General features: G+C 40.8%; 1 protein-coding gene across 5 annotated transcripts; it reads right to left on the reverse strand.

The window, feature by feature from the left end:
* Positions 1 to 276: 276 nt before the first annotated feature.
* rell2 (RELT-like 2) lies at positions 277 to 26257 on the reverse strand. Of its 5 annotated transcripts, XM_031897822.1 has the most exons (9): positions 26070 to 26257; positions 25858 to 25944; positions 14703 to 14916; positions 13873 to 13938; positions 13724 to 13787; positions 7091 to 7279; positions 5319 to 5754; positions 3403 to 3443; positions 287 to 754 (listed from the first exon to the last, which is right to left on the reverse strand). In XM_031897822.1, the coding sequence occupies exons 2-8, from the start codon at positions 25858 to 25860 to the stop codon at positions 3411 to 3413; spliced, it is 1005 nt and encodes a 334-aa protein (XP_031753682.1). In that variant the 5' UTR covers positions 25861 to 25944; positions 26070 to 26257; the 3' UTR covers positions 287 to 754; positions 3403 to 3410.

Consider the following 26257-nt stretch of genomic DNA (forward strand, 5'->3'; position numbering starts at 1 on the left):
AGTTTTAGGAGGTAAAATGCTTTTAAAACATCTTTCTTTCTGCATCATTTCACATTTTGAAGGAGGATGACTATTATAAACGAATATGGACTTTATATAAAATGTCTCCTTTGAGCAGAACAAGACTAAATAAACAGTCTTGGATAGAATCACATATATCTCAGTCCTTGTGAATACAACATGTTTGGCCCCAGAGGATGAGTAACAGTACTTAGAGTACTCCATCCACATGCCAAGGCATCACATCTCTGCTATGAATCATTGAATAAATGCTCTTAGACAAAACTAACATTTATTTCATTTATTACAGCCCATCAGAGATAAAAAGTAGATGACAGGGGGTAAATGTGGGGTTTAGATAGAGGACCTGACCAGTCTCTTCAGTGCTTAATATAAAATGGGAATAATCAATATGACTTACATTCTCCCAATGGCAGTTATAACACTTGGAAACTACAACATAAGACTACAGACCACGCTGGGATGTTCAGTGGGGGTGACAGTAGAATTTCTTCATGCATGGCACATTTCTTAATAGAAAGAAACACAGGTGGACAATTTATAGATTCAGTAATGTTCTAGGTATGCATGTCATGTGACAGATCCATCCGTGTACAGCTGTCCAATCATTTACTTCCTGCGCAGAGTAATCACCCCACTATTGCATATGGGAACACCACGCTTTGTTATGTCTCCGCTCAGTTCTTGTAGCTGATGTTCCAGTGGTTGTAGGAAAGTTCTCCTCTCTGAGTTGCTAAAAGGGAAATGAGGGAAAGCACACATTATAATAAAATAATCAATATATAACAACAATGGAATAACCATAGATTAAATAGCAATAGAAAGGAGATGAAACATGTCATTTTTCTCTTCCTTTTTAAGGAACAGATAAACAATAGACAAAAAAAGAAATGAATGGAAGAAGGGAAATTTAGAAGAAGAGAGAGGTCACTTGTGAGGCCCAAGGACATGAACAGGTAAGTGGGCTACACATTACTAAATAGGTATAATCTGTTCTGTAACAATACCCAGTATGTATAAAAAAAAATGGGATGCAGCACACATATACACATATTGTAACTATGGTCTGTGGTTCCTTAAGCCACTTTAACGTGAAATATATTCTGATAATTCGCTATGTCTTGCCAATTAAAATATGTCCCTACATGAAAATGTGGTGGAGACATTAAACAAAACAGATCTTAGTTTTATCAGTGTAATACTTTAATAAGTTCTCCAGATGGTGCATATATTGCCCTTGATGAGGGGATAACGGAGATGCTGAAATGTATAGGGACGCACCCTTGAGAGTGGAATTGCTTATGATTTTTAGAGCCATTGGCCTTATGTGGGACGCCAGCAGAAAAGAGTGTCAGCCTTTGAGCATTACAGCCAACCTGATGTTCATGGAGTGGAATGGCCAACGTAGAGATAAGTCTGCCATCATTATATACAGTGACTATTTTACCTGTGATATGTGCTACAGTATACTGGGCTGAGCAGATTACAGCCGACCTGATGTTCATGGAGTGGAATGGCCCATGTAGAGATAAATCTACCGTCATTATATACAGTGACTATTTTACCTCTGATATGTGCTACAGTATACTGGGCTGAGCAGATTATACATATATAAAATAATGCTACTACGTCCCATGTCTCTGACGTGGACAAGCCAATTGTTACACGTAGCATTTGCAAAGTAGCTATCTGGAAAGACAAATAAACGTGTACAAGCTTATAGGATCCCATTTGTTAGACTTGTGGGGAAGTCACATGCATTTTTTATCTTACATGGCAGTTCACATAAATGATCTTGTACACTTCAACACTCGTCTCTTGCAAATAGGGTTTTTTTTTGCACTGATCTATTTTATTTATATTAAAAGGGCTCCTTTCCTTTCTATTAGGGCTTAACTCCATGGGAGATTTTGATCAGATTTTGTAGGTCACCAGATTTTATCTGATCATGCAATGCAGCACCAGGCAACAGCATCCACCGAATTCTGATCTCCTGATCTCCTAGACTGTATAAAGTTGGATCAGATAAAGTCTGATGCTGGTTTTTGTTCCTGCATCTACATCCGACAGTCAGTGTATTTCAATGACAGAAAAAAGACTGACTTTTTATCTCACTGAATGCAAATGCAGGGTTCCTTTCCCACAGGCGCGTCGTGCCAGATGGCAAATCTTACATGTAGTTTAGACATCAGATTATTCTATCAGTTCCATGTATTCTACCCCATGCAACTACATCCAACTTGGATTTTGTTGTTCTAACACCAACCAAAAAAAAAAAAAAAAGCTCCCATGGAGTTTAGCCCTTAGTGCTTTAAGATTTAAGAATTATCTGTGATGCATTGTGTCTGGGGTGAAATGTCTTTAGTTCATGGTTCTTGTATAACTTGAAAAAGGCCTTTGACCCAAAACATGTCCGGTACCCAAAACTACATTATATAGCATTTGCACTAATAATCTACTGCTTTATTTTTATTGACTGCTTTTTTGGTCTTGCCTTTTAAGAGAGAAAACTGTCTTGCACCTATTGCTTTAATCTACTAACAGGGCTGGAACAAGGGGGTTGTCACCTACCCCTAGGCCTTGCCTGCGCTTTGTGCTCATTTGCACATTGAATGAAAATACACACGGCGGTGGGTGTGGTGGGGGCAAGGTTGATGGCTGGGTTGCCTAGGGTGCCCAGTTGGCTTGGCCTGACACTACCTACTATAGACTTTTTCATACAGATATACATTCTTAAAAGCACTTAAAAATTCCCAAAAATAAAGATTCAGCACAAATTTTCTAAATGGGACACATTTTATAATTTGCTGATGACTGGCCAAAAATCCCTGTATGCTATATACAGTATACACACACAGGTCTTGCAATAAATATTTATAAGTATGCAAATAAAACACATAAATCCCACTTAGAGAATCCAGCTGTAATGAAACGTGAACATGCTTAAATGTATTGGAACAAATTGTGCAGCACAATATATGTCCCCTTTAGCATGAGGCAGCGCTTGATGTTTGTAAATGAGGATTACTTTGCCGCTTTCTTACTTTACGTATTAATGCAGCAACCGATAATGTTTCTGCTATTTTCTGTATGACATGTATATAGATAGTATAGACAGTGGGTGGTAATTTGCTCTCTACTCTGTATTGGGTTCAATTGCCCATTTAATAAATTCAGATTGTACTTTGCTTTTCCTGTACTCATATGTCATTTCCAGAACAGTTTGCCCTAACAGCAAGATGGTTTTTAGGAGTAATGTGCAGTCTTAATGCACAGTTTTCATTTATGGGTTCTGATATTTATTTACCTTTTTATAACACAGCCATATTCATTTGCTGAGCTACACATAACTATAAGAATATATATATGAGTATTTCTTACCTTAAGTATCATTGTCCCTGAGGTGAGCAGTCCTTGGTCATCTAGATACAAACAACATATGTGATTCCTATACAACAGAGTGTATGAGAGTAATGCAGTGCTAACTGTATGACAGCTACAAGTAACTGTGGTTCTCTCAAAAGTGCCTGCCACCAACCTTCTGTGAGACAAGTAACTGTGATATCAGTTTCATCAATAGACCAGTGTGCTATTCATGATGAGTGCTTTTGAGTTAGAATAGGGCTTCTGCTGAAAGACCTCTTTTTAATAGAGAACAAAACCATCCTTAAATAACAGACAATTAGATCCAGTGGGAAGAAAAACAAAGAGAACATTTGTAGCATTAAAGGGAATCAGTTAAATGATGAGGTGCCATGGCAATATGGGGTGCGTTTCATCCTAGTGGGTCAAAAAATTGATGGGTCTTATAGGGCAGGGTTGGTTTATATACCCACTGGAAACCAACCAACCAAGCAAACCTCTAAAATCCAGGCTGTCCAGGGAACAGGTGGTTAACTTAAAAGCATCCTCCCTGCGAGTAAGCAGGTACAATACAGAATAGATGATTTCCCAGAGCATGACAAAAGTAAAGGTGGCCTTGCACGGGCTGATTAAAGCTGCTGGCTCAGCCCATACGGTAGCTTATTGCCCTATGTATCAGATTTGCCAAATGAGTGGATCTTTACATGTTTGTGTATGGTCACCTTTGGATAACTTTGCTTTACAATATAACAATCTACATGAGTTTACATTTTATTTTGCACACCTACCAATATATATATAATTTTTTTTTACCATGTGTTCGGCCCAATTACATCCAATTTAGAAATTAATGTCCAAATTCTCTATTGTCCCAGGAAAAATTGCAGAAAATAGAACATTTAGCATGTTTAAGGTATGACTATCTTTAATAATCTGTGCAATTTATATATTACTCTTGCCACATTATAGGTAGGTGAATTGTTTGCAATAAATCAATCATAGAGAGTTGAATAATTAATGATTCTTGTACCTGGGAAATTGACTGATAATAAGAAACACATCTTTGCAGGGAGCTCTGTTAGATTGCCGCTTATTTACTGATGCCAACTTCATTTCATGACTATTCTATTTCTAAATAAGGATGAAATACCTTTTGTCAACCTTGTTTAGTTTGTAGCACGGCTCAGCTTGTTTAACAATCATAAAGCATCATGAGAACACTGTCAGGAGAACTGTGCCTACGCTCCGCTTGAAAGGTCAGGCACGGTGGACATGGCAGATTGTGTTCCTTCATTCTCCTCTGGGTGTTTGTTCGTGGAGCCATTAAAAGCCATTAAGAACTAGAGATGAAATGCAGAAGCACGTAGTGACTGGGCTCTGTTCCAGTAAGCTTCCAATCCGTGAATCAAATGATATTATATACGTGACTTTATGCTCTGGGTATGTCCTTGCCGTTCTTTTCAGTTCTGCAGCAGCAGATCCTGTACCTGAATTCACAATCAATCTCGTGACCCAGAGTCATTCTTATTGGGTTCTCATCCAATTACTGGAAAGTGATCTGCTTTTACAATCCAATCAAAGTATGAACTGAAAGCTTGGTCTCCCTCACTTCTTTAGTTGCTTTTGTTCTTATTCAGTGACTAGAAGACGCCAGTACTTCTACCCCAGAGATCTTGAGATACTTTGTTATGGTTTCTTTGATGTGGCAAGAATAAAACCATGGGAATGAAACCAGCATGTTAAAGACACAGGTGGTAGTACAGGCAGGGATGTATATATATGTATATATATACTGTATATGTATAGGCACCCAAAGGCATGGGCCTATATAATAAAAAAAAAATTAGGCCAGTGCAAGCTTCACACCTTTTATCACATATAATTACACATAAATTCTTACCGCATGTAAATCTTTATTTAAAGCAATAGCTTACCTGTATTTTCCATTCATCTGCACTTTCCAGTCTGGTTTCTTTTTGTTTCTCATCCACCCTTTCACAGATATCCACAACCTTTACCCACTCTGCTGCTGTCTTCTCTGGTGCGCTGCTTCTCCTCTCTTTGGTTCCCTGCTTCTTTAGAGAATGTCTTTGAAATTGGTCCTCTAATCTCTTTAGGCTGCTGTTACCTACACTCTTGGCTTCTGATTCACTATGAGCTTCCAGTTTGGCTAAACCCACCATGTCGGGTCCATTGTGTGACAAGTCTTGTGTGCCAATATGGTGCTGGTCCTGCTGCTGGTCGAGGCTTTTACTAGATTTTCTCATCACGGGCTGCTCCTCATGATTCTTGTCAGAAGATGCTGGCTCCTGGCTTCCATCTTGTGATCCTTGAATACTGTGCTTTTTTCCAATATGAGTGACTCTAAACCTAAAATTTCAGAGAGTTACAGGATGGGAAGTAGTGTCAGTAAGTTAAATGGTCAACCTCTTACAAGAATAAAATATTCATAATGAGGGTTGGACTGGGACAGGTGAGCCCCCAGAACTGATCCCCGCAGGGGATAGGAGGGGTGGTGGGGGCCCCTGCGGGGGGGGGGGGGGGTGTGAAGGCCAATTCAGGGGCTCATTGGGAGGTGCAGGGGCCCCTAAAGCATTAGCTCCGATGGGCCCTGCACCCCCCAGTCCAACTCTGTTCATAATGCAGATTAAAGTAATAAATAGAATATTCTGCTGCCCTGCACTGGTAAGAATTGTGTGTTTGCTTTAGAAACACTACTAAGGAACACATTACACAGCACATCAGAGAGAACCTCTGTAGAATACAATCGTGTTCTACAGTGCTTATCTGCTATGTAACCTGTAGCATTTAGCCCTATTTCAGCTCTTAACTGTAATGATAGAAGTGTGGAAGCAAAAGACAGAACATTCTCCATTAATTGGCTGTTGTGACTTAACATGTATGTGTTTGCTTATGTGCACCGTGTATCGTATGATCCTAGGGGCAGCCCGTAGTACTTAAAATGGCAATTTTCTACTTACAATTACCCAATGGCACATACTACTAAAAAAGTATATTTTCATGAGAATGGTTTATTTATATGAAGCAGGGTTTTACATAAGTTGTTTTATGTGATATATTTTTAGAGAACTATGTTGTTGGGGGGTATAGTATTCCTTTAATAGCTCTCACAGTACTGAACTGTTGGTAATGCATCTGGATTCCCAAGTCTGATTCTGTTGTAAATCTATCCTATGTTCGTACATTATGTAATACTCTAGGGCCCTGGCTGACTGGCACAAGCCCATATTTGCCCTACTCTGTAAGCCATCATGTAAATGTTTCCATTGTTGTAAACACTCTAGGACATAGAAAGCTGAGTGCTTGCTATGTTCTTGTGAACAAGGGAAAATTCTTCTTCTACATGATAGCAAATGAGAGCCTTTAAGGGCTTAGTTAGGCAACCTAAACAACCTAAACAAGTGCTACCAATCAGTTGTATCTGTTTATCATGCTTGCAAAGATATAATAATACATTCAAGTCAGCAGCAATTCTGACAATGTATAAATAATAACAACAATAAAACAGGCAATGCACATGGGAAGGTGGGACTGTCTGATGTAAAAGTCATTTCTAACATCTCTACAATAAGGCATATAGGGAGGCTTCACTGGGCAGTATCATTAGTTGTCTCCTACCATGCAGCATGTGGCCATTCCCAGCAAACCCTCTAACAAGGATTATGAATGAAGTTAAAATAAGTACCTTCCAACAGAGAAGACCGTTACCTCCCCGGGGTGTGATTTTCCCTTGCCCTCCTTAGAGCGGCCCATGCGGTGCAACAGGCTCCTCTTCTTGCGTGTGCAATGGATACACGGTGCTTGTGTTGAGCCCAGGTGAACGGTGTGATGGTGAGGAGGGCCTGCATCTTGGCTTTCACGGTGCAGGCACAGACTGGCAGAGAGTTATGGGAAAGAGTAACACACTAGCGGTTAATATTCTAGCAGAACATACATTAACTTGTTGGAGAGGGATGCATGGCAAAGCATGGGTCTCTTTATCAATCAGCCTGAACAAATATTGAATTAAAACTGCCATCTTGTCCCACAGCAGCCTTTGGCATAACAGTCCTGATTCATCAACTGGAGTTAATAATTGTTAAAAGATTAGAATATGTACTTTTACCTACATTGTTGCCCCCATAGAGGCCCTATGCTGTGGGATGCCTAGAGCATATGCCATTTCTGTGCAGATCTTATAGCAAAAGAAGTGCATTACTCTTACAACCCTCTAACAGCAGCTACTTATTAGGGCTCTGGCACACGGGGAGATTAGTCGCCTGCGACAAATCTCCCGTGTCTCAGGCGACTAATCTCCCCTAGTTGCCATCACCTGCCATCCCACCGGCGAAAATGTAAATCGCCGGTGGGATGGCATATGCGGCGGCGCGATTTCAGTGAGATTGCGCAAGTTTCCTCTTGAGGCAACTTGCGCGATCTCACTGAAATTGCGCCGCCGCGTGTGCCATCCCACCAGCGACTTACACTTTCGCCGGTGGGATGGCAGGTGATGGCAACTAGGGGAGATTAGTCGCCTGAGACACGGGAGATTTGTCGCAGGCGACTAATCTCCCCGTGTGCCAGAGCCCTTAAATACATATCCTGCATAGCTATCAATTAATTCTGCAGACTGCAGTGATTTTTATGCAGTCATGTGGTATGGATCTAAATTAACTACCAATTAGGCATGTGGGATGTGGATTCATTATGTGGCTGGGACTAAAGAGATGTGGAGGCAAACTTAGGGTAAAGACACACAGAGCTACTTAGTGGCAGCTACTTGTAACAGCTACTAAACTCCAGAAAATACCCTGCCATAGACAATACTGAGAATTGCCTCTGCTAAAACACACACGGAGACAATTATCAGTAAATGATAGACATTGTCTATTTTAGTAGCCATGACAAGTAGCTGCTACTATTAACTCTGTGTGTCTTCACCCTTTAAGGAAAAAGGATGAAAACCTGTTTGTGTTAAAATTCACATAATGTAAATTCTGCAGCATTTACACACAGGTGTTTTGGCACCAAATATTAGCTTTGTCTCACGGAAATAAGGAACTTTCTAAATTTGATTAAATTCTATACCGTTAGCAGTAACTTGATTATTTTAGAAAGGTCACACAATGTGTTATTACATTTAGAGTTTACTTGCATGAGATGAAGCATAAATTACATTTTTATTTTTGTGATAGTTCCACTTGATTTGACTTTTTACTACAGATATACTATGACCTGAATGAGTGAGAAGCTTCACAAACCAATAAGGTGAAGTTAGCCCTTGCCAGTAGCATAACAATACAGGAAGCCGACCAGGCATTCACAGGGGGCCCTGACTGCAGGGTCTGCTTCCTCTATAGTTTTGCATGTCGGAACCCTTCAAAGATTTTCTTTGCAGGGGGCAGCATTGCCCTGCAGCAAACCTCTAGTGCTGAAAAATAAAAGGAGCCTTTAAAACCTCCTTTATTAATAGGGCTATTTTTGCCTTTTTGTAGATTTTGTGATTTTGAGTGTTTTCATCCCCTTGAATACATGGTATGGGGTAAGTTTTTAAGCATAACTGTAAATTCTGTAGCAATGTATATATATATATATATATATATATATATATATATATTGGGGTAAACACTGGCTAAATCTAAAATGCCACCTACAAGTAATTAAATCAAATTTTATTGAAGCTCAATCCTATTTGGCGCCACATGACTCTTGAAAGGCCTTGCTTGACAAACCTTGAATGTTTCTAATGGGTTAAGACACACTGTGCCTACTTCCCTTTCTTTTTAAACAATACTGAGCGCTTTGGCTCATGTTCTATCTGATTTGGTTTTAAGAAACGTAATGAATTTTTGAGAAATGGATTTCTTGGGGCCCTAGCGCTTTGGTCTGGTGCTTACAAAAGGCTCCTGACAGCTGTGTTGTTTTACTTGCTTATTACAGAAAGAACTGTGCATGCCGGAAAGAACAGCTACAATGCATCCTAGAACTTCATAGAAATACAGGCATAGGCGGAGGGTGACTTCTGTGTTTGGGAGTAAAAATGAACCTCCCAACTACCTCTTGTGGTTCCCATGGACTTCCAGGGATACTATGCAAAAGTGCGGGTGGGAGGGCTTTTTTCACCCTAAAATGCTTAGGATATAAAAGTATTCAAACACACACACTTCTGTGAGGGGTTCTCCATCAATTTGTGTTAGGGATCAGTTAGCTAAATGTGTTTTAGTTTTATAGGGACAAAGGCAGTGGGTACTGACATTCCAGGCACATTATATACAGTCAAATGCAGTCTCTTAAAAGAGAAATTCAAATGAGACTTGAACATTAAAAGATAAACAACCTCTACTTAATTTTTTAGGATTGAGGTCTGGCATGGTGCCGAGAGACTGGCGAATTGCTAATGTGGTGCCGTAATTTAAAAAGGGATCCCGTTCTCAGCCTGAAAACTATAGGCCTGTTAGTCTTACATCAATTGCAGGAAAGCTTTTGGAAGCGTAATAAAGGATAGGGTAGTTGAATACATTGCAAATCGCAAAACTATAAGTTTGTGCCAGCATGGTTTTATGCATAACAGATCTTGCCAGACTAATCTAATTGCCTTTTATGAGGAGGTGAGCAGGAACCTCGATGCTGGAATGGCAGTTGATGTCATCTACTTGGACTTTGCTAAAGCATTTGATACAGTACTTCACAGAAGGTTAATGATACAATTGAGGAATATTGGCCTAGAACATAATATTTGTAATTGGATAGAGAACTGGCTGAAGGATAGAGTACAAAGAGTGGGGGTAAATGGAACATTTTCTAATTGGACCAGTGTGGTTAGTGGAGTACCACAGGGGTCAGTCCTTGGTCCTTTGCTTTTTAACTTTATTAATGACCTGGAGGTGGGCATAGAGAGTACTGTTTTTATTTTTGCTGACGACACTAAATTGTGCAAAACTATAAGTTCCATGCAGGATGCTGCCACTTTGCAGAGCGATTTGATTAAATTGGAAAACTGGGCAGCAAACTGGAAAATGAGGTTCAATCTTGACAAGTGCAAAGTTATGCACTTTGGTAGAAATAATATAAATGCAAGTTATGTACTAAACGGTTTTGTGTTGGGGGTATCCTTAATGGAGAAGGATCTAGGGGTTTTTGTAGATAACAAGTTGTATAATTCCAGGCAGTGTCATTCTGTGGCTACTAAAGCAAATAAAGTGCTGTCTTGTATAAAAAAGGGCATTGACTCAAGGGATGAAAATATAATTTTGCCTCTTTATAGGTCCCTGGTAAGGCCTCACCTTGAGTATGCAGTGCAGTTTTGGGCTCCAGTCCTTAAGATGGATATTAATTTAGATTGTCAAGGTTGGGGTTGTTTTCTCTGGAAAAGAGGTGCTTGCGAGGGGACATGATTACTCTGTACAAGTACATTAGAGGGGATTATAGGCAGATAGGGGATGTTATTTTTTCCCATAAAAATGACCAGTGCACCAGAGGTCACCCCTTTAGATTAGAGGAACAGAGCTTCCATTTGAAGCAGCGTAGGTGGGTTTTCACAGTGAGGGCAGTGAGGTTGGGGAATGGCCTTCCTAGTGATGTTGTAATGGCAGATTCTGTTAATGCCTTTAAGAGGGGCCTGGATGAGTTCTTGAACAAGCATAATATCCAGGGCTATTGTGATACTAATATCTACAGTTAGATTTTGGTATATATGGTTTATGTATATGAGTGTATATGGTCAGTATAGGTTTGTGTGTGCTGGGTTTACTTGGTAGGGTTGAACTTGATGGACTCTTGATGGAACTTGATGGGTCTTTTTTCAACCCAATGTAACTATGTAACTATATACTGTATATGTAAAACCAGCACATTATATGCAGTGAGAAGCAGTGGGTACTGATATTCAGGCCCTGGCACTATAACACTGGCACTGAAATATAAAATTAGTTTGTTTCCCAGAAATGCAGTTTAAAAACAACAAATATATAAGTAGTACTGTACAATTAGCTTTTTTCAGGGGGAAAGAGTTAATTTAGGACTGGAGCAAGGGTGATAGGGATATTATAGATGCCAGGTGACAAAAAAACGATTTACTTTCGGCTAGTAATTCAGCCTTTAGAACATAAACAGTATAGCATCTGTGGGAGGGGGATGAAATCTGCAGCAAAAGTTCAAAGTTTGTAATGATCTTAGGTAAAGTTTACACCCTGCAGATCCTTCTTATCCCTCTTCATTTCTGCAGTGTCTTCAGTTTGTAATATCTCCCCAGCCCTGCCTACATCTGTGCCTTGATTGGTCAATTTTACTGTCTGTTAAGAGAGCTGTGCTTTGATTGGAGAAGCCACCAGATGAAGGATTTAATCAGAGCACAGTTGATTACAACAGAACCAGAGCTTGCAGGAATGCAAGACGATTTCCCCCATGTTAAAGGTTCCAGAGCAGTGCAGAAACAGAGTGAGTTTGTTTTTTTTTTTTAAGGTGCCAGCAGGTTTGGGGAGGCTTAGCCTTCCCTAGCCATTTTGAAAATCCGCCTATGATTATCAGCTTGTGCTGGGAAATCACTTCAAAAGCAATAGGAAAATATTATTACAGGTATAGGATCTATTATCCAGAATGCTTAGGACCTGGGGTTTTCTGGATATGGGATCTTTCTGTAATAGGGATCACAAAGGAGGTGGAAAGGTAAAAACTAAGTAAGCTTTATCAGAAAGGTCTATGTAAATACAGCCATAAACACTCACAGAAACACTGCACTGAGTCCTCTATCAAAAGAAACACAGGATTTCTTGTCTTCTTTTTTGTAAACATGTTGTTAGGGTATCTGACTTCCTCTCTCAGAAAAATCCTTCATTCCAGGGGCCAAAGTCTGTCTGTCTCTCCTCTCTTTTGCTCCCCCCTCCCATAAGAATTCATAAAACTCACTCTAAACTATAACGGCTAGAGCTGTAGCAGGAAGTTATGAAGACCAAGCTAAAATGGCAGCTTAAGCAAACAGAGAAAGCTTCTAGGGCTCCTTATGGTGATGCTTTCTGCAGAATAAATATAGAGTTCTAGCAGGCACTAATCTATTGGCAGTAAAATGCCGAAATGACTTTACTTCTCCTTAAAGTAAAAATAATTTAAACATGAATCCCATTAGTATTATTGTGCCTACAATAAAGAGTTAACTTTTAGTATGTTAAGTATGACCAATTCTAAGCAACTTTTCAGTTGGTCTTTGTTTTTTTATTATGTATAGTTTTAAATTATATGCCACCACCTTCTGCCTCTTTCCAGCTTTCAAATGGGGGTCACTGACCCAGCAGCCAAAACTATTGCTCTGTGAGGCTACAATTTTATTGTTATTGTTACTTTTTATTATCTTTCTATTCAGCTCCTCTCCTATTCATATTCCAGCCTTTTATTCAAACTGTTGCCTGGTTACTACCATAGCAACCCGATAGGTTTTGAAATTCCAATCTAAAAAGTTGCTGCACAAAATGCAAAATAGTTTAAAAAACACATAATAAAAAACGAAGATTAATTGCAAATTGTCTCATAATAGTACTCTCTACTACATCATACTAAAACTTAATTTAAAGGGGAACAACCCCTTTAATTATATCTGGAATAGCTGGAATTGAGTATATGATACTGTTTTATTACAGAGAAAAGGGAAATGAAAAGCATTTAATTTGCTTAAAATGGACTCTGTGGGAGATATTTGCAGGAGTTTAAGCCACTACTATTGTTGCTGAAAGGAACACAGTAGTCAAAACCTGCAGTGTCAAGGAAATAGATGTATTTTGACAGATGCCATTTAATAAAGAGTCATATAATTCTGGATTTATGGGAAGTTTAGAATTTGTCATGAATATTTTATTAGCTTAAATGACATTATCCAGGGTAAGAACAATTCCCTGCATCCTCAGCCAACATTTTGTTCTGCAGCTCTTCAGTCAGGCATTTAGTCTGCCTTATGGTTACTTAGGGGCAGATTTATCAAAATCTGAAATTAGGCCTCACCACTGAAAAACTCACCCACTTCCTATTTGCTCTGGGATTTTTAGAAGCGTATTTATCAAATTGTGAACTCTAGCTCTCACATATTGATAAATATGCTTCTAAAAATCCTATAGGAATGAATAGAAAGTGGGAGTTTATTTAAATGAGCTCTGTCACAATTACAAATAAATAGCAGAGGGTCTGATCATGGATCAGTGTTCTAAAATTGGGTTTAAAAGTGAACTTCCCCTTTAAATGAAGCTTCCCAGGCAGCTCTGAACTTACTAATAAAATACCCATCAATTGAATCATCAATATCACTGATTTTGTGCAAAGGCAGCAGAATGTGAGTATAAAATAAAAGCCTCCTCACCTGGGGACAATAGGCACTTCTCCTTCAGTGTCGCCCAACATCTGCTTCAACGCTTCGGCATTGGCTGGCAATGAACACAAAAGTACATATCACTGGGAATATCCTGCGTCTGCACAAACACAATAGCAAGCATTAGGTGCAACACTAACCTTCATTCTGGATAATGCACTTCACTATACGTTCTACTGTGTCTTCGTTTGACAGCTCCTCTGCATCTGTATGTGGAACACAAACAAACCACTCACATGTACAGCAATCCACCTAGAACCTAATGGATCCAAATGTGTGTCTGCATTAGAGAGAGGCTTTAGTGGATGCACCACATTGTTGTTCATTCTGTTCCCTTTCTAAATCTATAGTAGTATTTCCATATAAAGACTCATTTACCAAAGCTGCAACTCATTTACCATGTCATTTTATTTTACCCACAATGCAGTGTTTGCCCACAGTGTCTCAATTATTAATAGAAAATGCTGGTGAATGTGCCCAACCTTGATGCGTCCCATGCTTATAATGGACTTGGAGAGCTGAAGAAGAACCATAGTCTTAAATATTATTCCTTACCCTAGGCCAAATCGTGAGGGATCACTTGGGAGAACAGGCCAAAATCTTTCAAAGCATCTGTTGTTCTGATTTAAATATTAAAGCTCAAATTTATATTGCCTGAGTTAATTGTTGCATTGCTGCTTCTCATCTTACTGCAAAGCCTGCTTGTTTGGGGCGTATTATGCAAGTTGGAAAATTATAAGTCATAAGTCAATAATTAGAAACCAGAAACAAACAGGTAAGTCCCAAAGACCAATTCAATTTAAGTTCAATTTGGGACCCCAAAAAATTGTTAAGTTGATGCTTTCTACTACAATATATTGAAACTGCTCATTAATTAGGTATTCACTGGGCCCCTCTATACTCCTGTGTCCCCTGTAACCGCAGGATTGGCTTCCTCTGTAGCCACTCCCCTGGCAAACACCCTACTCACTTTCAAGGTCTTCATTGAGCCCTTCCTTGGCCTCAGGATCCAGCTCCTCTGGAAATGTGCGGCAGCGGTACCCTTTCTTCTTCAGCACGTGGCAGATAAGGAAGCCAAGGAGTCCTGTGACAAAGAAAACCAGGACCAACAGGAACAGCATGTAAGGGTTCTGCTGGGGAGCGGCTTCCTTCTCCTCCATGTTTATCTCCATTCCCGTCTCAATCTGTAGTTTGGGAAAGAAAACCATACACAAATTTGTACAACTAGATATTTTATAGCCAATTATTACATATTCCTCATTAAAAATAAAATAGACATTCCTTTAATAGTTTAAACTTATCAAAGCACTAAAACGCCTTTATTGTAAGACCACTTTAATGGAACATTCTTCTTAAATAAGAAACAGCTGCCAAATTTGAGGTGATGCTGGGGATTGTAACTGAACACCAGCAGGATAAAAAAAATCATTCTTCCCTGCATGAATGCAGAGCTAAAACAATTTCTGGTTCCACATTCATGAAGCAGTTTGTATGCCACATATAGTACATATAATGGAAATCATTGTGTTCATGTCTCTGATGAATTTCTAACAGTACAGGTATCGGACCCCTTATCCAGAAACCCGTTATCCAGAAAGCTCCGAATTACGGAAAGCCCATCTCCCGTAGACTCTATTTTAATCAAATAATTCAGAATTTTAAAACTAATTTCCTTTTTCTCTGTAGTATTAAAACAGTACCTTGGAATTGATCCCAACTAAGATATAAAAAATCCTTATTGGATGCAAAACAATACTATTGGGGTTAATTAATGTTTTATTGATTTTTTAGCAGACTTAAGGTATGGAGATCCAAATTACGGAAAGACCCCTTATCCGGAATACCCTTGGTCCCAAGCATTCTGGATAACGGGTCCTATACCTGTATTAAGTTTGATAGCTCCTTCAGGCTGATGATACCCCAGGCACATTATATTGTTTTCCTAGCTACGAACTGCCTGTACTAGCAATATTAGTCAATGGGAGGCAGAAGGCAGTTTGGGGGACTTTTACCCAGGTTCTTTATGCTCTTTGTAAAGAGCCCTGCCTTTACAAAGAATGGAAGGCTTGGAAGTCATTCCCCTGAAGCCCTGCACCCCCCCAGTCCGATCCTGCACACAAGGCACAGCTGTAATGGGCAGATATACTGGCATTTTGGGAAGAGAAACAAGAGCCCCTCTGCACTTACCCATTATCAGTATACTGTATATATGACATAGACATTCTGCGCATTAAGCTACTAGGAAATGCCCTTCCCTTTAAACAAACAGGGAATGTTTATCCATATAATACAATATTAATTTAAGCTGGAGAACTAAGCCAGTTATCCCTGGTCTGGTCAGTCCTATACTCATCTGATTCATTAAGAATTCTACTGCTTCATTATACATTTTATAATAATTAATATAGACTGCAGATTCTAAAAAGATGAAGATGCTATGCATTAGCACATTGAATCCAACGGCCCCATGGGTGCAGAAAGGTGTAATTCTACTTTAAATGAACTTTTATCAGGATGTAAAAATTGATATTCTGAGACAATTTGCAATGGATCTTCATTTTTTTATTTTTAGTGGTTTTACAGTTATTTAGCTTTTGGTCCAGCAGCTCCCCAGTTTGGCATTTCAGCATCTAACTGGTTGCTAGGATATTATTTACCTTAGAAAACTTAGAAACCAGACAGTTGTTTTAATAAAAGACTGGGAGATGAATAGGAGAAGGACAGAGAAGGTAAGAAGATAAGCAATAAAAAGTAACAAAAATAAAACTGCAGGCTCCTGGAGCAATAGGTTTTGGCTGCCAGAATAAGTGATCTAAACTACAGTAGAAGGAAGCAGAAGAGGAAGGCAAATAATTATTTCATAGGAATATGACATTCTATAACATATTAAACAAAAACTTTTATAGTTTTATAGCTGTTACCCTTTAGAGCAATAATTGCTATAAAAGCTAAGACAATAAACCTTAACCTTGACTTATCAACCTGACTTGTCTTTTGGCTGTCCCCATCATTTGCTTTGGGTACCTCCTGAACCTTTGCTTTAAAGTGCTGTGAATGGATCTCATTAAAATTCTATGTAATAATAATAACAGTTTTAAGTCTTGGTAAAAATAATAAGAGAATAAGGAACAGAACAGCAAAGTGACTTGGACAAGTAAAAAAAAAATCAGTAAGGATAGTTTGGTCAAAGATATATGGATCTTTACCATTATGTGACATAACATTGTGAGCTATTTTGATAAGTAAAGTACATGAAATAAACCTAGAAAACTGAGATTTTACCCTGATAAGATTCCCCACCATATTGTCTATCCCCTCTCCCCAGTACCTCTGATATTCCTCTTTGCTTTAAACATTCAAATTAGTTGCTTTTGAATTATTACAGGAACCATGAAACAAAGCAAACGCCTACATTGTCCAAACAGATGCAGACTTCAAACGTTTCCTGTATCCTTAAAGATTTCTTTTTTCCCTCTTCTCTCCCATGACAGTTTACCCAGGCAAGCAACTGCATTCAGTGCCCTTCTGTGACTACAATGAAATAACGTGCAGGCACTGTTATCTGTGTGTTCTATTGTTGGGAACCATTCATGCAAGCACTCGGCGGAACATGATGTTTAGCAGATAGAGATGTAACACAAATGGCATTTATCTGCCACAGTATAGATGGGGTAGATTTTGCAGTGTCTGTTTTTCTGCCCCGGGAGAAATGGTGTTTGTGACCTTAGCCTTACTGTTGCTTCCTTTAGTTGAATGCCAGGATAATGCCAGTTGGCTCAGTTGTGGGCTCTGCTTCAGAAGCTGGTGTCCCCTGTTTGATTCCAACCTTGGCACTATTTGCAATACGTTTTTATGTTCTCCCTGTGTCTACATGGGTTTCCTCAGGGCACTCCGGTTTCCTCCTACATTCTATAAAAAAAGCCCAGCAAGTTAACTGGTTTCTGAGAAAATCAACTCTATATGGGGTAATTTTTTAAACCCTGGTAGCACAAGTGCAGGAGTGCCACAGGGTTCAAGAGCACCTACAGAGCCTAGGGGATGCTGGACTCTGCACTGATCAAAAATCCAGCAAAGTGGCCATTTTTTTGCACATTGCACAGGGCATTTTAAATGAGGCCTTATATATTGTGTAAATGTTAGCAGTGATCCCTCAACCAGTGGCTCATGAGCAACATGTTGTTCTCCAACCCATTGGATGTTTTTCCAATGACCATAAAGCAGTAATTATATTTTAATTCTTAGCTTGGAGGCAAGTTTTGGTTGCATAAAAACCAGATGTACTGACAATTAGAGCCTGCTGTAGGCTGCCAGTTCATATAGGGGCTACCAAATAGCCAATAACAGTCCTTATTTGGTACCCCCAGGGACATGTTGTGTGCCTGTGTTGCTCCCCAAGTCTTTTTACATTTGAATGTGGCTCAAAGGTACAAAAGGTTGGGGATCCCTGTGTTAGAGGAACCTTAGATTGGAAGCTGCACTGATGCTAATAATGAACAGTCTCTGTAAAATACTTGATAGACTGGCTGCCACTGTATACTGTAATTCACAGGTAATAATAAAGTTTCTTACAGTGGGAAAACTAACAGTCATGAACAGTCATTGACTTGAGGGACCCTAGGATTTTGTTTCGACCCTGGCAAGCATTCTGATGGGCTGTAAATTAAGCATGGGTTTTTAAGGGTTTCTTTTGTATTCAAAAGCTCATGTACAGATACATAAACTTGGGAGTAATGCAATAAAAGTTTGCTTTAAAAGCAGCTGACCTCTAAATGGAACTGATGGTTTGCAGAGGGTTAATAGACCTGGTGCATGCTTTGTCACTGTTACTACATACTGTATATTTATTATGCTGTGTAAAAAGTGGAGTGAAAAGTTACCGGTGATGTTACTCATATCAGCCAATCAGATGCTTTGCTTTTGTAACTGTTGAAATCTAATTGCTGATTGGTTGCTCTGGGCAACATCACTTGTAATGCTTCTCTCCACTTTTTACACAGCATGATTAATATACCCTATAGTATATCAAGGACAGACAATTAGCACTGACTGCTAAGTTGACCCTAACCGTCCTTCAGCTGCCTCTCGCTCCCTAACATATAGTATACATTTTTAAACCGTTCAGGCACAGTATCAGGAACAATTTATTGCTAGGTCTTTGTCATACCAGCAGTGCCCTAAAATGGTGGTTATAACCCAAATATAACACAAACTGCTTGATTTACATTATAAAATGCTGACATTGTGGGGCCAGTTGGTTAATGGATTATAAAAGTTAACGTCACTGGGGTGTGCTAAATGTTAGGATGTTAGCCCCCCCCCAGTGATAATATTTAAGATACAGTATTTAAAATAGCCCCTAGTGATTTTTAACATTCCTTGTCGCTTGTAATGTTTTACTGTAAATGTTATTAGATTTAAGAAATTCTTTTCTGCCATGGAACAATTCATTCCAGCATGGAAAATAATTCCAGATCATTTCTCCAGGGCTGGACTGGGCCAGCAGGACAATAGTAAAAAAACCCAGCAAGGGACCCCCCAACCCAAACCTGGGGGTGGGGGGGATGCTGGTGGTGGGTGAGTGGGTAGGTGGCGGGGGCCCCAGACCAGCAGCCCCAGTAAGCCTCTCACACACCAGTCTAACCCTGCCTTTCTCCCTGCATGAAATTTGCAACAGGGAGCAAAGATGTGGACCTGTGATTGGGTGTATCCCTAAGCAATATGACTCCATAGGGCAGAATGCCATTGGACTGTTCACTGTGATGAATTGACACAGGTATCTGCTTTAATAAAAGTTTCATTTCATTTATAACTTTCCTTTCAGGAAAATATTTCTGCCAGTCAGGAAAGTTTCGATTTCCAGAGTTATAAAGTCAATAGTGGAGACATCGGAGCTGGAATTCAGAAGAGTTGGCAAGTATGCACAGGGCCAACGTTTCTTTAAAGGAGAAGGTGATTAAAATGCCTAACATTTTGGCACCCCCAAGTGACTTAGCCTTTCCTTCTCCTTTAAGTTCACCCATATAAAACTGCAGGTATTGTCTAGGAGGTTGTACTTAAATGGGGAGGGGGTCGTCTTTAAAGGAAAACTATACCCTCAGAAAGAATACTTAACCAACAGATTCATTTATATCATGTTAAGTGACCTAATAAAGAATCTTACCAAACTGGAATATATATATATATCAGTAAATATTGCCTTTTTATATCACTTGAGCCACCATTTAGTGATGGGCTGTGTGCTCCCTCAGAGATCAGCTGACAGGAAGTAATGCAGCTCTAACTGTAACAGGAAGTAGTGTGGGAGTAATAGACACAACTCTGTCCATTCATTGGCTGATGGGGCCTGGCATGTATGTGTGCCTTGGCTTTTTTGTATGCACCGTAAATCCTATAATCCCAGGAGTCTGCCCTGGGGGGGTCACTGACTGCAGCAGCAAAAAAAACTATTCCTCTGCAATATTACAATATTATTATTAATATTACTTTTTATTACTTTGCTTTCTATTCAGTCCCTCTTCTATTCATATTCGTCTCTCTCTCAATCTTTCCAACCACTGCCTGGTTGCTAAGGTAAGCAAGACCCTGGCAACCAGATAGCTGCTGAAATTCCAAACTGGAGTGCTGCTGAACAAAAATCTAAATAACTGAAAAATCACACACAAAAAAGAAAAATCAATTGCAAATTGTCTCAGAATATCAATGTCTACATCATACTGAAAGTTAGTTGAAATGTGAACAACTCCTTTTAAGCATGGCACCATATGGGTAAATATAAATATCAATGAATGAATATATTCGTCCCTGCAGTGCAATACAAATTGTTTGGATTTAGTCACCCTGTAATTATACAGCTCAGACCAGACACCCAACGGTAAATAAAACCGCACCAGTAGAAGGAAGCCTAAATCTTCAGAATGGCTTCTGCATCTTGTCTCTGTGGTATTCTATATTCTGATTCATTTCCTGTGAAACCCCCACTCTGCTGATTATATCATACATTTCCTATCGGACAGACTTCATTTAAGATTTTAATCTTTTGACCCCACTTTGTAGCACCTAGTGCTGTCAGATGACACTTTTTGTGCCTGATACAGAGCTGCAGCACAGTGTGCATGCCATGCTGGCAGATACTGCTTCAGCCTCTCAGGGAAGAGGTGATGTGACTTTGACATGGGAATTCCCTCGCTTATGCATGCCAGTTGGTACTCTGTAGCTCTGTACATACCTCCTGCTTGCACTGCACTATGGGTAGGTACAACTGCTTAATGTATGGCCTGCATTGTGCCTTGAAAGTCTAAATATAACCTATATCTGGGAAGGATTTCTGTCACTTTGCTAAACTGCAACACATAGATATAGAAAGCATTGAATTATGGGAAGGCCATCTCCCAAAAACTCAATTTTCAGCAAATAATTCTAATTTCTACAAATAATCTCTCAATAAAACAGTACCTTGTACTTAATGGTAACTAAGCTGCATGAATCCAAATTGGTGGCGAAACAATCCTACTGAGTTTATTTCCAGTGTATTTTCTTTTGTTCCAAAATTCAAAAAGATAGCTAGAAATACCTGTATAGTGCTAATTGAGTACCCAGCCCCGTCTGTTTAAAACAATATGTCTCTGCTATACTAATATAGTAGAACCCCCAATATTACATCCCTGGATTTTATGTTTTCCCAGAATTTACACTGTTTTGATGTGGTCCCCAACTGATTCAGATGTTGTCAGTGGCCATTCTTATCAATTTAAGGAAACCTGGACGGTATGGGCACCTAATTCTGAAACGCAAAATTAGCTTGAAATGTAGAATAATGCAGTTTAATAGGCAATCCAGGTGGTTTTCCAGGTGCCACGGTTTTCAGGGGGCCCAGTGGTATAGAGAGGGGGTGATGACAAAGCTAGAGCAGGTTGGGCAGAATTTGGGAGGGGGCCAGGTAACATTAACATTTAATTTCTTTTCTGGTTGTTTTTTTCTAGACACTATTTATTGTGGTTTTAAAGGACTGATGGCGACACCCCCTGTCCTGGAGGATCACGACCAAATGCCCCTTTTGACCCTTTACAAAAGTGGCCCTAATAAACTGCCCTATAGAATATATTCATGTATGTGTTTCAGAGACTAATATATCTGGAATTCTCCCTATTTGCTGGCCTGTGTGCATTGTGCTACAGAAAGGTAGTACATAGCAGCAAATTATAATTATAGGTATGTGGGGATGGAATCGTACCAATTTTATCAACTGACTGTGGCTCCTGTGCCAACATGAGTTTGTTAGAGCAGTGTTTTTCAACCTTTTTTGGGCCAAGGCACACTTGTTTCATGAAAAAAATCACGAGGCACACCACCATTAGAAAATGTTAAAAAATGTAACTCTGTGCCCAGCAGCAGTGCCCCCCTAGTACATTGGTGCCAAGAGCAGTGCCCCCCTAGTACATTGGTGCCCAGCAGCAGTGCCCCCCTAGTACATTGGTGCCAAGAGCAGTGCCCCCCTAGTACATTGGTGCCCAGCAGCAGTGCCCCCCTAGTACATTGGTGCCAAGAGCAGTGCCCCCCTAGTACATTGGTGCCCAGCAGCAGTGCCCCCCTAGTACATTGGTGCCAAAGGCAGTGCCCCCCTAGTACATTGGTGCCCAGCAGCAGTGCCCCCCAGTACATTGGTGCCAAGAGCCAGCCCCCCTAGTACATTGGTGCCCAGCAGCAGTGCCCCCATAAGTCAGTGTGCCCCGTGGCCCCCCCTAATACATTGGTGCCCAGCAGCATTTTACTTCTGCTCTTCGGCGGCTTCTCCGGTGGCTTCAGCAGCATCTTCGTATCCCTCAGGCGCGCCGCCTCTTCACTTCTGCCTACACGCGACCGCACACAGGCCCTTTTATAACGTTGCGCCCCGTGCGTACTGACGTCACCCGTACACACGGGGCGCAACAAATGACAGGGCCCGGATTTTATTAAAGGGGGCCCGAGCTACTAAGAAAAACTGTAGCATCGCCGGGCCCCCTTTGAAAGTAAAAATTGCGGCCCTGCCTACGGCACACCAGTCAGCAGCGGAACAGCGGTTGAAAAACGCTGTGTTAGAGTAATCACATAGCAATCTTGTATAATAATAGTAGCGCTACACAGTCCTAGAGATGGGGATTTTCTATTATTCCATGTTCATCACTTGGAATTTCCAGCAGGCAAGTCCCCTATGAGTGCATTCCACACCCTCCCCCCACCCCTCAACATTCCAATAGCCCTTGGCTTCCCCATATCTATGAATCAGCCCCCCCAGAGCTCACTGTGAGCATTGTGTCAGTGGGACTGGTCTAGCCAGTCAGGTAACAAAGCCAGCCTCTCTGGGGAGATTAAGGGCGGCAGCCTACGCCACGGAATAATGATTGCCGGGCTCAGGACCATGCTGGAAGGAAGAGCAAAAAAAAATCACAGCAATTTTAATATTTCCCTTTCTGAATAATATAAGCAGAGCATCTTTGTCCTTGGATCTGTAGTGAGAGGCAATGAATGACCTTGACTAGATATCTGCAATATTATGGCACACCCTCTCTCATGAATAAGTTGGTTTGTGTGCAAGCGAGCGCATGCTGCAGTTCCACACTAACGAGAGATCCCAGTGCTTCTCAGTGCAGCTCAGTCTCTCTGTCTCTATCTACACGCTGAGCTCTCACATCTGCCTCGGATACAGCACTGCCACTGATCAGAACCCCCGGCTTACCTGGATACCTGGGAAATGATGCTTCTGTCTTCAGCACTAACAACTTGTATCCTAGCAACCAGGCATCCTCTCTGGAGATAAGGTCCAATGTGGGGAGAAACCTTCTGAGCCCTGTGGTTATTCCCATATCCTGAGATGGGTCACATAGCTGAGAGCATTTACTGAAGCAGCTGCAGGCCTGATATCAGAACCCCTCCCCTGCCCGTCCCTCCTTCCTCTGGATGCTGCCTGTCTCTCCCAGTCTCAGAAAGCTCCTAAAGCACCCATGGGAGACACAAATCACTCATACACTGTTGCCTTCTGTGTGAGTGTGTGTTGATTTTAGTGCGCAAGTGACATTCACAGCATGGGAAGATAATAGACAGAAACATAATGATACAGTGTGGAACAGAGAGTGCATTCTATCAGGCAGATGGGCAGAATACACAAAGTTTAGCTGACAGTTCACATCTGCAACTGCCATATTCTCCTAGCAACAAACCCAGAAACAGTGGCTAACTAGTGGCCAATGAGATACAGCATTATAGATAAGGATATTTAGGTACATGCCCACTTCAGGGCTATGACATCGCTTGTGGAATAAACCAAAGTGACACCATGATCCTTTAGCTTCACCCTTTTCCCAGTAACCTTTGGCTGGCAATACAAACATACTGGTTCCTGGCTAAAGACAGTTTAGTAAACAGCCCCCGAGAGAGTCCAGGATACTAATGCAGGGATGAAAGTGTTTAATTATTTAACCACTCCTTTTCCTATATACAGTGTAATGCACTGCACTCCCTTACAGCTGCACAGCACCAAAGTCATTGTATTATTGACAAACCACCAATATATTTTGTACCAGTCTATAGAGAAGCAAGGATCATTGAAGAATAGATCAAAGTTATCTTGCCCAAGTGAGTTTACACTCTTGGCCCTCTTGAAATGTGAACAACACACGTGCCATGAATGAAGCCAGATTGCCATTAGTAGATGTTCCGCTCCTGACCAATGAAATACAAAGGATGGTATCTTCCTGAGCACCCAAAATACATACCATAAAAGGAGAGGTGCCCAGAGCACTACTTTGGAAAAATAAACCTTAAATTAAAAAAAAAAATCCTAACTTTTAGGCCATTTTTTACATGTTCTGCCTTAGAACGGGGCTGACATTGGGAAAAATGTTTTTGTATACCTTTCATTTTAGAGAAAAAGGAACAAAAACTGATGTTGCTGAACTTCACCTCCCAGAATCCCTGTCTGGGTTAGGCATGTCCTGATTTATGTTATTTCACCAACCCTTCATGTATTAGAGGCCCTATGTGTCAGCCCTGCTGTTCTGGTTTAAAGGGTAACTTTATCGTAGCAACCAGACAAATAAGAACCCTGGGGGGTTCAGGTTTATTAGGCATCACCCAGCAATAAAAATCGCTTGTCTGTCCCCAGCCTAGTAAACACCACACTGCCATCCTCCTTCCTGCCCCTGGGACCTGTGTCCCTCTGTCCCTGGGCTGGGCCCATGCATTTTAATTTTTGTATCTATTTTCTGATTTTACCCTATGGTGCATGCTAAAAGCCAAGGGCAGCTAAAAAGACTCAATGGGACAAGTAAGATTATGGCAGCACATAGGGTTGCCACCTTTTTGTGAAGCATTTTTCCAGATGGGGGAGGGGTGGACACAAAAAGGGGTGGGTCATGATAGAAAGGGGTGAGGTAGTGATATAAAGGAGCAAAGCTATGACATGTGGGTGACCGGGGGCTTGTTGTGGAGTAAATTTGGGAAGAAAGATGGTAAAATAGGGGCAGAAAAAGTGATTTATCTTAGGCTGATGCCACATATTGTGTGTGGCGTATATTTTCGTCAAGCCGAAAATCGCTTGCCGAAAATAGCGCCATACACTCCTACCTGTGCCTGCACCCGAATGAATGGTATACGCTCGGGTGTAGGGACATGTAGCCGACAGCCGGCGAAGATATGAAGTCTTGCGTTTCTTGGCGGATTTCGGCTACATGTGCCTGCACCCAAGCGTATCCCATTCATTCGGGTGCACGCACAAGGTAGGATACATTTACAGTAGCCCCAACTGGGTGGCAATGCTAGCGGCACAGCACTCACTAGAATAGGACTTTGGGATGGTATGTTTTTATGAGAAGAGCCTGCCCAGGGTCTGCAAAGGGGTTATAATCATTAAGGGGGTGCCTAACATGCTAGCATCCCAGTGATTAACCCTTTTTCTTCTTTAAAATGTTAAGCCAATGACATGCAGGATATAAAACCACAAAATGTAAATAAATTAATAAGGGTTAGTTTGCCTTAGAAGATTGCTGTATACGTCAAACGTCATTAGGAATTCCCATTTTAAGGAAAAGAAGGAAAAGAGCAATGCAGCAAGTAAGTGTGCAGTGCAATGGGTTTAGCAGAGAGAGGCTTACCATCAGGTGAGGCAGGGAGCAGGCAGGGCTGCTGGGAACCAGGGATTTGCTGCCTCTCTGGAGCTCCTGGGCTGCTGCTGTGGGTCACTGGGATAAGCACACATCATAGATGAGAGCAAGGCAAATATTTTCTGTAAAAACACCAAGCAAAATCTTCCAGCCATGTCAGAAGGTTTTCAGGCTCACATTACACTAAGCTCGGAGCCGCTCACCCAGTCATTAAAGAGGTCTTCCGCAGTGCAAGCACGCCCATCCCTATCCTCTGGCTTATAGATCATGTTGCACGGCACAGACTTTCCTTATCTCATGGGGGAAACATCTGTCCTTTTTCTGCTGTTCCCTGATGCGCCTCAAGTCTTTCCCAGCTCTGACCTCCCCAGCCTCTCACTGCTGCATTCTA

The sequence above is a fragment of the Xenopus tropicalis genome, chromosome 3 (assembly GCF_000004195.4).
Source record: "Xenopus tropicalis strain Nigerian chromosome 3, UCB_Xtro_10.0, whole genome shotgun sequence".
Classification (NCBI taxonomy): Eukaryota; Metazoa; Chordata; class Amphibia; order Anura; family Pipidae; genus Xenopus; species Xenopus tropicalis.

Bases quoted from the DNA above. Each gene is read 5' to 3' on its own strand.
- rell2 (XM_031897822.1), bottom strand. The intron at 13,788-13,872 runs GTTAGTGTTGCA...GTTCATTGCCAG, and splicing joins GTGCATTATCCAGAATGAAG to CCAATGCCGAAGCGTTGAAG. The intron at 7,280-13,723 runs GTGAGGAGGCTT...ACTCTCTGCCAG, and splicing joins GAAGTGCCTATTGTCCCCAG to TCTGTGCCTGCACCGTGAAA.